The sequence below is a fragment of the Ranitomeya variabilis genome, chromosome 7 (genome assembly GCF_051348905.1).
Source record: "Ranitomeya variabilis isolate aRanVar5 chromosome 7, aRanVar5.hap1, whole genome shotgun sequence".
NCBI lineage: Eukaryota > Metazoa > Chordata > Amphibia > Anura > Dendrobatidae > Ranitomeya > Ranitomeya variabilis.
Genome location: NC_135238.1, coordinates 37,355,244 through 37,367,924, shown reverse-complemented (window position 1 = coordinate 37,367,924; position 12,681 = coordinate 37,355,244). Strand labels below are relative to the sequence as shown.

At 43.0% G+C, this 12,681-nt stretch overlaps 1 protein-coding gene across 1 annotated transcript in view; it reads left to right on the top strand.

Moving 5' to 3' along the window:
* LOC143785756 (cytochrome P450 2K1-like) overlaps nucleotides 1-12,681 on the top strand; it is an 82,833-nt gene that overhangs the window by 42,407 nt on the left and 27,745 nt on the right. The window contains exons 2-4 of the mRNA XM_077274851.1: nucleotides 7,336-7,498; nucleotides 10,901-11,050; nucleotides 11,459-11,619. Coding sequence (XP_077130966.1) covers nucleotides 7,336-7,498; nucleotides 10,901-11,050; nucleotides 11,459-11,619 — 474 coding nt within the window. The remainder of the gene's footprint in view (nucleotides 1-7,335; nucleotides 7,499-10,900; nucleotides 11,051-11,458; nucleotides 11,620-12,681) is intronic.

The window sequence follows — 12,681 nt, the reverse complement described above, 5'->3', positions numbered from 1 at the left end:
GGCATGCTCTAGGCGTACAAAGAAGCTTGATAAGTCTGTTTCCATTGGCACCTTTCAGTCTAAGTTTATTTTGTCTGTAACCCTGATTTGCTCTTTGTCATCCATTGCCACGGACGCCTATATTGACTCTGGCGCCGCTCTGAGTCTTATGGATTGGTCCTTTGCCAATCGTTGTGGTTTTGATTTAGAGCCTTTGGAGACTCTTATTCCTCTGAAGGGGATTGACTCCACCCCATTGGCTAATAATAAACCACAATACTGGACACAAGTAACCATGCGTATCAATCCGGATCACCAGGAGATTATTCGTTTCCTGGTGCTGTATAATTTACATGACGATTTGGTACTGGGATTGCCATGGTTGCAGTCTCACAACCCAGTCTTGGACTGGAGAGCTATGTCTGTGTTGAGCTGGGGATGTAAGGGTATTCATGGGGACGTACCTTTGGTTTCTATTTCGTCGTCCATTCCCTCTGAAGTCCCTGAGTTCCTCTCTGATTATCAAGACGTCTTTGACGAACCCAAGCTTGGGTCGTTACCTCCGCACCGTGAGTGCGATTGTGCCATAGATTTGATACCGGGTTGTAAATATCCAAAGGGTCGTTTGTTTAATTTGTCTGTGCCGGAACATGCTGCTATGCGGGAATATATAAAGGAGTCTTTGGAAAAGGGACATATTCGTCCATCTTCTTCTCCCTTGGGAGCTGGGTTTTTCTTTGTCTCAAAAAAAGACGGCTCTTTGAGACCATGTATTGATTATCGGCTTCTGAATAAGATCACTGTTAAGTATCAATACCCATTGCCATTGCTTACTGATTTGTTTGCTCGTATAGAGGGTGCTAAGTGGTTCTCTAAAATTGATCTTCGTGGGGCGTATAATTTGGTGCGGATCAGGCAGGGGGATGAGTGGAAGACCGCATTTAATACGCCCGAGGGCCACTTTGAGTATTTGGTCATGCCTTTTGGTCTTTCTAATGCCCCTTCAGTTTTCCAGTCTTTTATGCATGATATTTTCCGCGATTTTCTGGATAAATTTATGATAATATATCTGGATGATATTCTGATTTTTTCTGATGACTGGGACTCTCATGTCCAGCAGGTCAGGAGAGTTTTTCAGGTTCTGCGGTCTAATTCTTTATGTGTGAAGGGGTCTAAGTGCGTTTTTGGGGTCCAGAAAATTTCCTTTTTGGGGTATATTTTTTCTCCCTCTTCCATTGAGATGGATCCCGTCAAGGTGCAAGCTATTTGTGACTGGACTCAGCCCTCCTCTCTTAAGGGTCTTCAGAGATTTTTGGGCTTTGCCAACTTTTACCGCCGATTTATTGCTGGTTTTTCGGATGTCGTTAAACCACTGACTGATTTGACCAGACAAGGCGCTGATGTTGCTAATTGGTCCCCTCATGCTGTAGAGGCCTTTCAGGAGCTTAAGCGCCGTTTTGCCTCTGCCCCTGTGTTGCGTCAGCCTGATGTGAATCTGCCTTTTCAGGTTGAGGTTGACGCTTCGGAGATCGGAGCTGGGGCAGTGTTGTCGCAGAAAGGTTCCGACTGCTCCGTCATTAGGCCTTGTGCCTTCTTTTCTCGCAAATTTTCGCCCGCAGAGCGGAATTATGATGTTGGGAATCGGGAGCTTTTGGCCATGAAGTGGGCGTTTGAGGAGTGGCGCCATTGGCTCGAGGGGGCTAGGCATCAGGTGGTGGTATTGACTGACCACAAAAATTTGATTTATCTTGAGACTGCCAGACGCCTGAATCCTAGACAGGCGCGCTGGTCTTTATTTTTTTCTCGCTTTAATTTTGTGGTGTCATACCTACCGGGTTCTAAGAATGTTAAGGCAGATGCCCTTTCTAGGAGTTTTGACCCGGACTCTCCTGGTAATTCTGAACCCACAGGTATCCTTAGGGAGGGAGTAATTTTGTCGGCCGTTTCTCCTGATCTGCGGCGGTCCTTGCAAGAGTTTCAGGCGGATAGACCGGATCGTTGTCCGCCTGATAGACTGTTTGTTCCGGATGATTGGACCAGCAGAGTCATCTCTGAGGTACATTCTTCTGCATTGGCAGGTCATCCCGGAATTTTTGGTACCAGGGATTTGGTGGCAAGATCCTTCTGGTGGCCTTCTCTGTCACGAGATGTGCGAGTCTTTGTGCAGTCATGTGACGTTTGTGCTCGGGCCAAGTCTTGTAGTTCTCGGGCTAGCGGACTGCTGTTGCCCTTGCCTATTCCTAAGAGGCCTTGGACACACATCTCGATGGATTTTATTTCAGATCTGCCTGTTTCCCAGAAGATGTCTGTCATCTGGGTGGTCTGTGACCGTTTCTCTAAAATGGTCCATTTGGTTCCTCTGCCCAAGTTGCCTTCTTCTTCTGAGTTGGTTCCTCTGTTTTTTCAGAATGTTGTCCGATTGCACGGTATTCCTGAGAATATTGTTTCTGACAGAGGTACCCAATTTGTGTCTAGATTTTGGCGGGCATTCTGTGCTAGGATGGGCATAGATTTGTCTTTTTCATCTGCTTTTCACCCTCAGACTAATGGCCAGACCGAGCGGACTAATCAGACCCTTGAGACATATCTGAGGTGTTTTGTCTCTGCTGACCAGGATGATTGGGTTGCTTTTTTGCCATTGGCAGAGTTCGCCCTCAATAATCGGGCCAGTTCTTCCACCTTGGTGTCCCCGTTTTTCTGTAATTCGGGGTTTCACCCTCGATTTTCCTCCGGTCAGGTGGAATCCTCGGATTGTCCTGGAGTGGATGCGGTGGTGGAGAGATTGCATCATATCTGGGGGCAGGTTATGGACAATTTGAAGTTGTCACAGGAGAAGACTCAGCGTTTTGCCAACCGTCATCGTCGTGTTGGTTCTCGGCTTTGTGTTGGAGATTTAGTGTGGTTGTCTTCTCGTTTTGTCCCTATGAGGGTCTCTTCTCCTAAGTTTAAACCTCGGTTCATCGGCCCTTATAGAATATTGGAGATTCTTAATCCTGTTTCTTTCCGTTTGGACCTCCCTGCGTCCTTTTCCATTCATAACGTTTTTCATCGGTCGTTATTGCGCAGGTATGAGGTACCTGTTGTACCTTCTCTTGAGCCTCCTGCTCCGGTGTTGGTTGAGGGTGAGTTGGAGTACGTTGTGGAGAAAATTTTGGACTCTCGTGTTTCCAGACGGAAACTCCAGTATCTGGTCAACTGGAAGGGTTACGGCCAGGAGGATAATTCTTGGGTCAATGCATCTGATGTTCATGCTTCTGATCTTGTTCGTGCCTTCCATAGGGCTCATCCTGGTCGCCCTGGTGGATCTGGTGAGGGTTCGGTGCCCCCTCCTTGAGGGGGGGGTACTGTTGTGAATTTGGATTCTGGGCTCCCCCGGTGGCCGCTTGTGGAATTGGACTTGTCATCCTCTTTCCTGTTTCACCTGATTCCATCAGTAGTGGGTGTCGCTATTTAAGCTCATTTCTCTGGTGGTTTCTTGCCGGTCAACAATGTTATCTGATGCCTCTCAGTGCTTGTTCCTGCTTCTAGACAACTACTGATAAGTTGGACTTTTGTCCATGTTTTGTTTTGCCTATTTGTTCCAGTTCGCAGCTGAAGTTTTGTTACTGTGTCTGGAAAGCTCTCGTCGATCAGGGATTGCTACTCTGGCGTTATGAGTTAATGCCAGAGTTTAAGGTAATCTCTGGATGGTGTTTTGTTAGTATTTTTCTGCTGACCATGAAAGTATACTATCTGTCTTCTGCTATCTAGTAAGCGGACCTCAAATTTGCTAAGACTATTTTCCTGCTGCGTTTGTTGTTTCATCTGAACTCACCGTCATTATATGTGGGGGGCTACTGTCTTCTTTGGAATATTTCTCTAGAGGTGAGCCAGGTCTTATATTTCCCTCTGCTAGCTATTTAGGTCTTAGGCCAGAGCTGGGCATCTAGCTATAAATAGGAAATGCTACCTGGCTATTTCTAGTTGCGCGGCAGGCTTAGTTCATGGTCAGTATAGTTCCATCTTCCGAGAGCTTGTCCCTCTATAGGCTTGCTATGATCTCTGCCTGCAGAGATCATGACACATGCGCCTTCTTCTCAAGGAAATTTTCGCCTGCTGAGCGGAACTACGATGTTGGTAATCGGGAGTTGTTGGCCATGAAGTGGGCATTTGAGGAGTGGCGACATTGGCTCGAGGGAGCTAGACATCGTGTGGTGGTCTTGACTGATCATAAAAATCTGATTTACCTCGAGTCTGCCAAGCGCCTGAATCCTAGACAGGCCCGTTGGTTGTTGTTTTTCTCCCGTTTTGACTTTGTGGTCTCGTACCTGCCTGGTTCGAAGAACGTGAAGGCTGATGCACTTTCTAGGAGTTTTGTGCCTGATTCTCCGGGAGTCTCTGAGCCGGCTGGTATTCTCAGAGAGGGAGTAATTTTGTCTGCCATTTCCCCAGATTTGCGACGAGGGCTGCAAAAATTTCCGGCTGATAGGCCTGATCGTTGTCCACCAGAGAGATTGTTTGTCCCTGATGGATGGACCAACAGAGTTATTTCTGAGGTTCATTCTTCGGTGTTGGCGGGACATCCTGGGATTTTCGGTACCAGAGATTTGGTGGCCAGGTCCTTTTGGTGGCCTTCCTTGTCGCGGGATGTGCGTTCTTTTGTGCAGTCCTGTGGGATTTGTGCTCGGGCTAAGCCTTGCTGTTCTCGTGCCAGCGGGTTGCTTTTGCCCTTGCCTATCCCAAAGAGGCCTTGGACGCACATTTCCATGGATTTCATTTCGGATCTTCCGGTGTCTCGGAAGATGTCTGTCATCTGGGTGGTGTGCGATCGTTTTTCTAAAATGGTCCATTTGGTGCCCTTGCCTAAGTTGCCTTCCTCCTCTGATTTGGTTCCTTTGTTCTTTCAGAATGTGGTTCGTTTGCATGGCATCCCTGAGAATATTGTATCTGACAGAGGATCCCAGTTTGTGTCCAGATTCTGGCGATCCTTTTGTGCTAAGATGGGTATTGATTTGTCTTTTTCGTCGGCTTTTCATCCTCAGACTAATGGCCAGACCGAGCGAACTAATCAGACGTTAGAGACTTATTTGAGATGTTTTGTTTCTGCTGATCAGGACAACTGGGTTACCTTTTTGCCACTGGCCGAGTTTGCCCTTAATAATCGGGCTAGTTCTGCCACCTTGGTTTCACCCTTTTTCTGCAACTCTGGTTTTCATCCTCGTTTCTCCTCGGGTCAGGTTGAACCTTCTGACTGTCCTGGGGTTGATTCTGTGGTGGATAGGTTGCAGCTGATTTGGAACCATGTGGTGGACAATTTGAAATTGTCACAAGACAAGGCCCAGCGGTTTGCCAACCGCCGCCGCGGTGTGGGTCCCCGACTTCGTGTTGGGGATTTGGTTTGGTTGTCTTCTCGGCATGTTCCTTTGAAAGTCTCCTCTCCTAAGTTCAAGCCTCGCTTTATCGGTCCTTATAAGATTTTGGAAATCCTTAACCCGGTGTCTTTTCGCTTGGACCTTCCAGCGTCTTTTGCTATTCATAATGTGTTCCATAGGTCCTTGTTGCGGCGGTACGTGGTGCCTATGTTTCCTGCTGTTGAGCCTCCTGCCCCGGTTTTGGTTGAGGGCGAGTTGGAGTACGTGGTGGAGAAGATTCTGGATTCTCATATCTATAGACGGAAACTCCAGTATTTAGTTAAGTGGAAAGGCTATGGTCAGGAGGATAATTCCTGGGTTGTCGCCTCTGATGTTCATGCGGCTGATTTGGTTCATGCCTTTCACTCTGCTCATCCTGATCGCCCTGGGGGTCTTGGTGAGGGTTCGGTGACCCCTCCTCAAGGGGGGGTACTGTTGTGAACTGTGTTTCTGGGCTCCCTCTGGTGGTCACTAACGGTATTGTGTTAGGTATGTCTTGTTGCAGGCCTGAGCTCCAGCTGTGTCGTTAAGCAGCGGGTGTTTCCTATTTGAGTCTCCTCTGGACTCAGTCTCTTGCCTGGCATCGTTGTATCCAGACCTATTTGGTCTCCTCCGGATTCCTTTCAGTCTGCCTCATGCAAGAAAAGCTAAGTCTGTTTTGTACAATTTGGATCGTTTGCATTATTCAGTGTTTTTGTCCAGCTTGCTTTACATTTGATTTTTTGACTCGCTGGAAGCTCTAGGGGGCTGATATTCTCCCTCCACACCGTCAGTCGATGTGGGGGTTCTTGAATGTTCAGCGTGGATGTTTTGTAGGGTTTTCTGCTAACCGCATAGTCCACTATCTATTTTCTGCTATCTAGACTATTAGGCCTCACTTTGCTGAATCTAGTTCATCTCTACGTTTGTGTTTTCCTCTTGCCTCACCGTTATTATTTGTTGGGGGCTTTCTATATCTTTGGGGTTCAATTTCTCTGGAGGCAAGCGAGGTTTTTTTTTTTTTCCCTCTAGGGGTAGTCAGTTCTCCGGCTGGCTCGAGACGTCTAGAACCAACGTAGGCACGTTCACCGGCTACTTTTAGTTGTTTGTGTCAGGATCAGGTATGCGGTTAGCCCAGTTTCCACCTCCCTAGAGCAGTATTTATATTTTTGCTATCTTGCCGAAATATCAGAGATCCTCTGCCATTGGGATCATAACACATTACATCTTCAATAAATGCACAAGTTTGTATTGATATTTTGGACACTTTTCTTATCCCATCAATTGAAAGGATGCTTGGGGATAATTAAATCATTTTTCAAGATGATAATGCATCCTGCCATAGAGCAAAAACTGTGCAAACATTCCTTGAAAAAAGACACATTAGGTCAATGTCATGGCCTGCAAATAGTCCGGATCTCAATCTAATTGAAAATCTTTGGTGGAAGTTGAAGAAAATTGTCGACGACAAAGATCAAACCTGCAAAGCTGATCTGACAACAGCAATCAGAGAAAGTTGGAGCCAGATTGATGAAGAGTACTGTGTGACAATCATTAATGAGTCGATGCCTCAGAGACTGCAAGCTGTAATAAAAGCCAGAGGCGGTGCAACAAAGTACTAGTAATGTGTTGGAGGGTTTTTTGTTTGTTTGTTTTTCATGATTCCAGATTTTTTTCCTCAGAATTGAGTGATTCCATAATTTTTCCCCTATGCTTGGTTAAAAAAAGTGACCATTACTGACTACCACATTTTTTGTTCTTGATTTCTTTTAGTGTTTCTTAAAGCCAGAAAGTTGCCATTTGAAATGACTTTAGCTTTGTGCCATGTCTGTGATCTGCTTTTTTTCTACAAAATTAAACAAGTGAATGAACATCCTCCAAGGCCGGTGATTCCATAATTTTTGCCAGGGTTGTACATGTTTTGTCTTTACAGAAGTACAACTCAAATTAATATTTTGTAAAAACAATGAATTATAATATTTTGCAGCTTTCTGAAAAGTATGGTGACATATTTACTTTGCATTTTGGACCCAAGAAAATGGTGATACTTGCTGGATATAGGATTATAAAGGAAGCACTTGTTACGCGAGCTGAGGATTTTTCAGAACGGCCGACTACTCCAGTCTTCGATATCCTCTCTAATGGACACGGTATTTATAGAACTATAATATTGTGCATTCTATGAATCGTAAAATCCACAATGGTGACCTGTAAAGGTAGAAGAATACTATAAAGTCTAGTAAATATAGCTGATTCTGGTAATAAAAGATTCACTAAAAACCTCAACAAAGGAAATTTATGAGCAAATATTATGAATGAAGAACACTTTAAACATGGAAGCCGACTGTTAGAAGTTGCGTAATGACTGCAGAAAGTCGTAGCGGCTAGTGTCTATACTTCTGCATTCTTCTTATTCCTACCTTATTGTCATCATCATTCTACATCCTTCTTCTCATTTTCAACATTTTTCTGTGAATTTTTCACAAATTAATATATATTAAAATGAAGCTGCTATTATTTATTGATCAAATCCAGGGTAACAAACAGGTGAACATTTTTTATAATGTCAAGTGTGAACATGAAAAAGAAAGAAAAGAAAAAGGGAAGGGAAGGTAGCGCTCAGGTTATTCTTTGGAAGTAACCCGCAGTCCTGCTTTTAACTTTTATCTATCTTCTCCTTATTCTCTTTCTATTTCATCTCCTTCTACTTCTGTACACCATTCTTTTTCTGTTTCCTTCTTCTCATTCATCTTCCTCATGGTCATTATGTTCAGTCTTCTTCCTTATTCATTTTGTTCTTTTCTTTGATTTCATCTTCTTTCTGTTTTTCTTTCTTTATCTAATTATTCATCTACTTCATGATTCTCTTCATTTTTTTTCTTATGTTCACCTTATCTACTTCCTGGCTTCTTTTCCATCTCCTGCATCATAATTATCATAACATCATATTGACTATTCTGCCTTCACCTTTTTCATCACCATCTTTATTATTATTATCTACGGTTTAAATTTCTTCCTTTGTTTCGTCTTCATCATCCATCTTCTTCTTCTCCAACTTTCTTCTTCAGTTTTATTGTAATTTTCTTCATTCTCTCTTTCTTACTTTTCCTGTTATTTTCTTATCTTTTTCTTTTTTTGTCCTCCCTTTTTCCATCTTTTCTGTAACCATCATCTTTTTCTTTTCTGTTTCTTCTCTTCTTCTTTCCTCTTACTTTTGCAACATTTTCTTCTTTCACTTCTATATATATAATTGTCTAAGGTCCACTTCTGTCTGTTTTCCACTTCCGTCTGTCTGTCGTGGAAATCCTGCGTCGCTGATTGGTCGCGGCCGGCTGGGTGCAACCAATCAGCGACCGGCACAGTCCGGCTGCGAATTGGCCAGTCCCTATTCCCCTCCAGTCAGTACCCCTCCATACTCCCCTCCAGTCAGCGCCAACATAGCATTTTAGCAGTCCGTTAAACGGACTGCGTTACACCGCTGCATAACGCGGTGTAACGCAGTCTGTTAATGCTGCCATTAACCCTGTGTAACCAACTTTTTACTATTGATGCTGCCTATGCAGCATCAATAGTAAAAACATATAATGTTAAAAATAATAATAATAAAAAAACCCATTATATTCTTACCTTCCGGCGTCCACGGCAGCCTTTCTGGCTCCTTGCGACGCCCAAGAATGTATTGCAGCAACGAGCCGTGATGACGTAGCTGTCTCGCGAGATGATGACGTAGCAGTTTTGCGAGACCGCAACATCATCACGGGTTATTGCCACAAGGCATTACTGGGAACGGAGCGTCGCGAGGAGCATCGCTAAAGGCCTGGTCTGGACCCGGGGCCGCCAGAAGATGAGTATATAACTATTTTTTATTTTAATTATTTTTTTAACAGGGATATGGTGCCCACATTGCTATATACTATATGAGCTGTGTTATATACTACGTGGGCTGTGTTACATACTGCGTGGGCTGTGTTATATACTGCGTGGGCTGTGTTATATATACTACGTCACTGTGCTCTACACTACGTGGGCTGTGCTATTTACTACGTGTCTGTGCTATGTACTAGCTGTGTTATATGCTACATGGGCTGTGCTGTATACTGCATGGGCTGTGTTATATACTGCTTGAGCTGTGCTATATACTACGTGGGCTGTGTTGTATACTACATGGGCTATGTTATATACTGCATGGGCTGTGTTACATACTGTGTGGGCTGTGTTATATAATGCGTGGGCTGTGCTATATACTACGTGGGCTGTCCTATAAACTACGTGGGCTTTGTTATATACTGCATGGGCTGTGTTATATACTGCATGGGCTGTGCTATATATTACGTGGCCTGTGCTATATACTACGTGGGCTGTGTTACATACTGTATGGGCTGGGCTACATACTATGTGGCTCTGCAATATACTACGTGGCTGTGCTATATACTACGTGGCTGTGTTATATACTACATAGCTGTGCTATATACAGTACAATGTGCCTATTCTATATACTACATACCTGTGCTATATGCTACATGGCTGTGCAATATACTACATGGCTGTGTTATAAACTGCATGGGCTGTGCTATATACTACGTGGCTATGTTATATACTATGTAGTTGTGCTATATACTATGTGAGCTGTGCTATATACTACGTGGCTGTGCTATATACTACGTGGCTGTGTTATATACTGCGCAGGCTGTGCTATATACTATGTGCCTGTGCTATATACTACGTGACTGGGCTATATACTATGTGACTGCTATATACTACGTGGCTGCTATATACTACGTGGCTGTGCTATATAATATGTGGCTGTGTTATATACTACGTAGCTGTGCTATATAATATGTGCCTGTGCTATATACTACGTGGCTGTGTTATATACTACGTAGCTGTGCTATATACTATGTGCCTGTGCTATATACTACGTGGCTGTGCTATATATTACGTAGCTGTGCTATATACTACATGCCTGTGCTATATACTACATGGCTGTGTTATATACTATGTAGCTGTGCTATATACTAACTGCCTGTGCTATATACTACGTGGGCTGTGTTATATGCTACATGGGCTGTGAGACTCTTTCGCCCGGGGCCCTCAAAAACCTGCAGCTGGCCCTGGCTTCACTTATTGGTCCCGGCCGGTCGCGAACAATCAGCGACAGGTGCAGTCTGGCCACGAATTGGCCTGGAATTTGAACCACGCTTGGCTAATTGGTCACACCCGGCCGGCCAAATCCTGTGTATTCATTGCATTATTCTGAAATCTTCATAAATAAACTACATACATATTCTAGAATACCTGATGCGTTAGAATCGGGCCACCATCTAGTTATTAATAACATTTTTATTGTGTATGACACCCTTGTTTGTCAATTTACATGTATTTTCTTACTTGTGGGTGTTTCTTATAAATGAAATTTTTAAGTCACAGAATTAAACTTCTTCAACTTTAAAAAAAAACCACTTGTTGGATTGTTTAGATTACTAAAGGCTGTTTTCTATTCAGTATGATTAATTTATACTTGCCAAAGTTTTCCATATTTACCTATATTTTAGGTATAATATTTTCTAATGGGGAAACATGGAGATCCATGAGGAGGTTCACGCTATCAACACTTCGAGACTTTGGAATGGGGAAGAAAAGTGTGGAAGCCAGAATTCAAGATGAATTAATGCCCCTTATAGAAAGTTTTAGATCTCACAATGGTAAGATACATCATGCACGTTTATGTCATAGCTTTCATATACTCTACCCTCTTGTCTGTTGGTTTCTACATCCCGGTCTACAGAATCCACATTGTCAATCCCCAACACAGTTAAACTATAACGATACTCAGAGGGGTTTTGTAGACCCCCCATTAATATAGAGTAGATGGTACACCACAGTGTGAAGTTTTTGCTCTATATTTGAATCATATTTTGCTGCACGTGGAAAATATCTGCAGCATCTAAACATATTAGAAGTTTAATTGGCTGTAGATTTGCTTCAATTATCACTTGTTTCAGTAATCTACTATCATTACTGAAGGTCGTTTTGACCTGAGGTTACAATACCTGGAGCATTTTTTTATTCATGTTTTATTTTATTGTATATGTATATTTTTGTTATTTTAGGCAAACCATTCAATACTCACATCCTGATAAACACTGCAGTTTCCAATGTAATCTGCTCTATTATCTTTGGGAAAAGGTTTGAGTATGATGACCCAGCGTTTGAAAAATTAATCAAAATGTTAGATGAAAATGTCAATCTGATCGGTACACCCAAAGTGATGGTAAGAAAACCTTCAGATCTTATATCTAACCTTTTAGTGAATTCTCAGAAGAATAGTATCAGTTTCACATTTAGGACTAATTGTAGTGCAATCATGAGCTCAGACAAACAGAGCCAAACTCATCTTTTGGTTTTCACCCAATACCCTCCAGTTGCTTCAGTTATATAATAAAAGTGTCCTATATAGTAGATGATGATGTACAAACTATAGTTCCTTATAATTAATGTACAATATCCAATTAATATTCTGTTTACCCTTTCTCAAATTTAGTTGGTCACTGTACTGGAGCAGAACAGTCCTTCTCAGACTTTCACCAAATACAGTGGGTATAAGATGAACATAATAGGGAGTTTAAGGAAACAACCTGCTATGGAGGCTAGATAATACTGATTGTGTTCCTCTATTGATTTATTATTTCTATAGCACCTACATATTTCGCAGCTCTTCAATTACAAAATTACACATAACTCAGATCCTGTAGACTGTGAGTCCTCATGGGCAGGGTCCTCTCTCCTTCTGTACTTGTGTGTGCCTTGTTTTGGTTATGCTTATTGTGCTTGTATATATCTGCCCCTTTCATGGAATAAATTGCGCTATAAAAATGTATAATAATAATAAAAAATAAAATACCAAGAGGAGTGAGGGCCCTGAAAGGTAGATGGCAAAAAGTGATTGTGTTGTATGGTCCGGTTATTAATACAATAAATATACTCACATAACGCTGCATGAACGAGTCACCAGCCAGTATGTGTACAAGTACTGATACAGAGGGCTATTAAGTGCATAGAGTGTGTGTGTGAATTGTTATGGACTGGTGATTTAGGAGCGACATGCGACTAGCTCTGAGCAGGTGGTAACTATACTGACCGCAGTTCCTGATCTTAACACAACACTAGAAGTAGCCGTGGGATGTTCCTGTCTCTCCCTAGACACCTCGTCACAGCCTAAGAGCTAACTACCCCTAAAGGTAGAAACAGGAAAGCTATCTTGCCTCAGAGAAAACCCCCAAAGGATAGGACAGCCCCCCATAAATAATGACTGTGAGTGGAGAGGGAAATGACA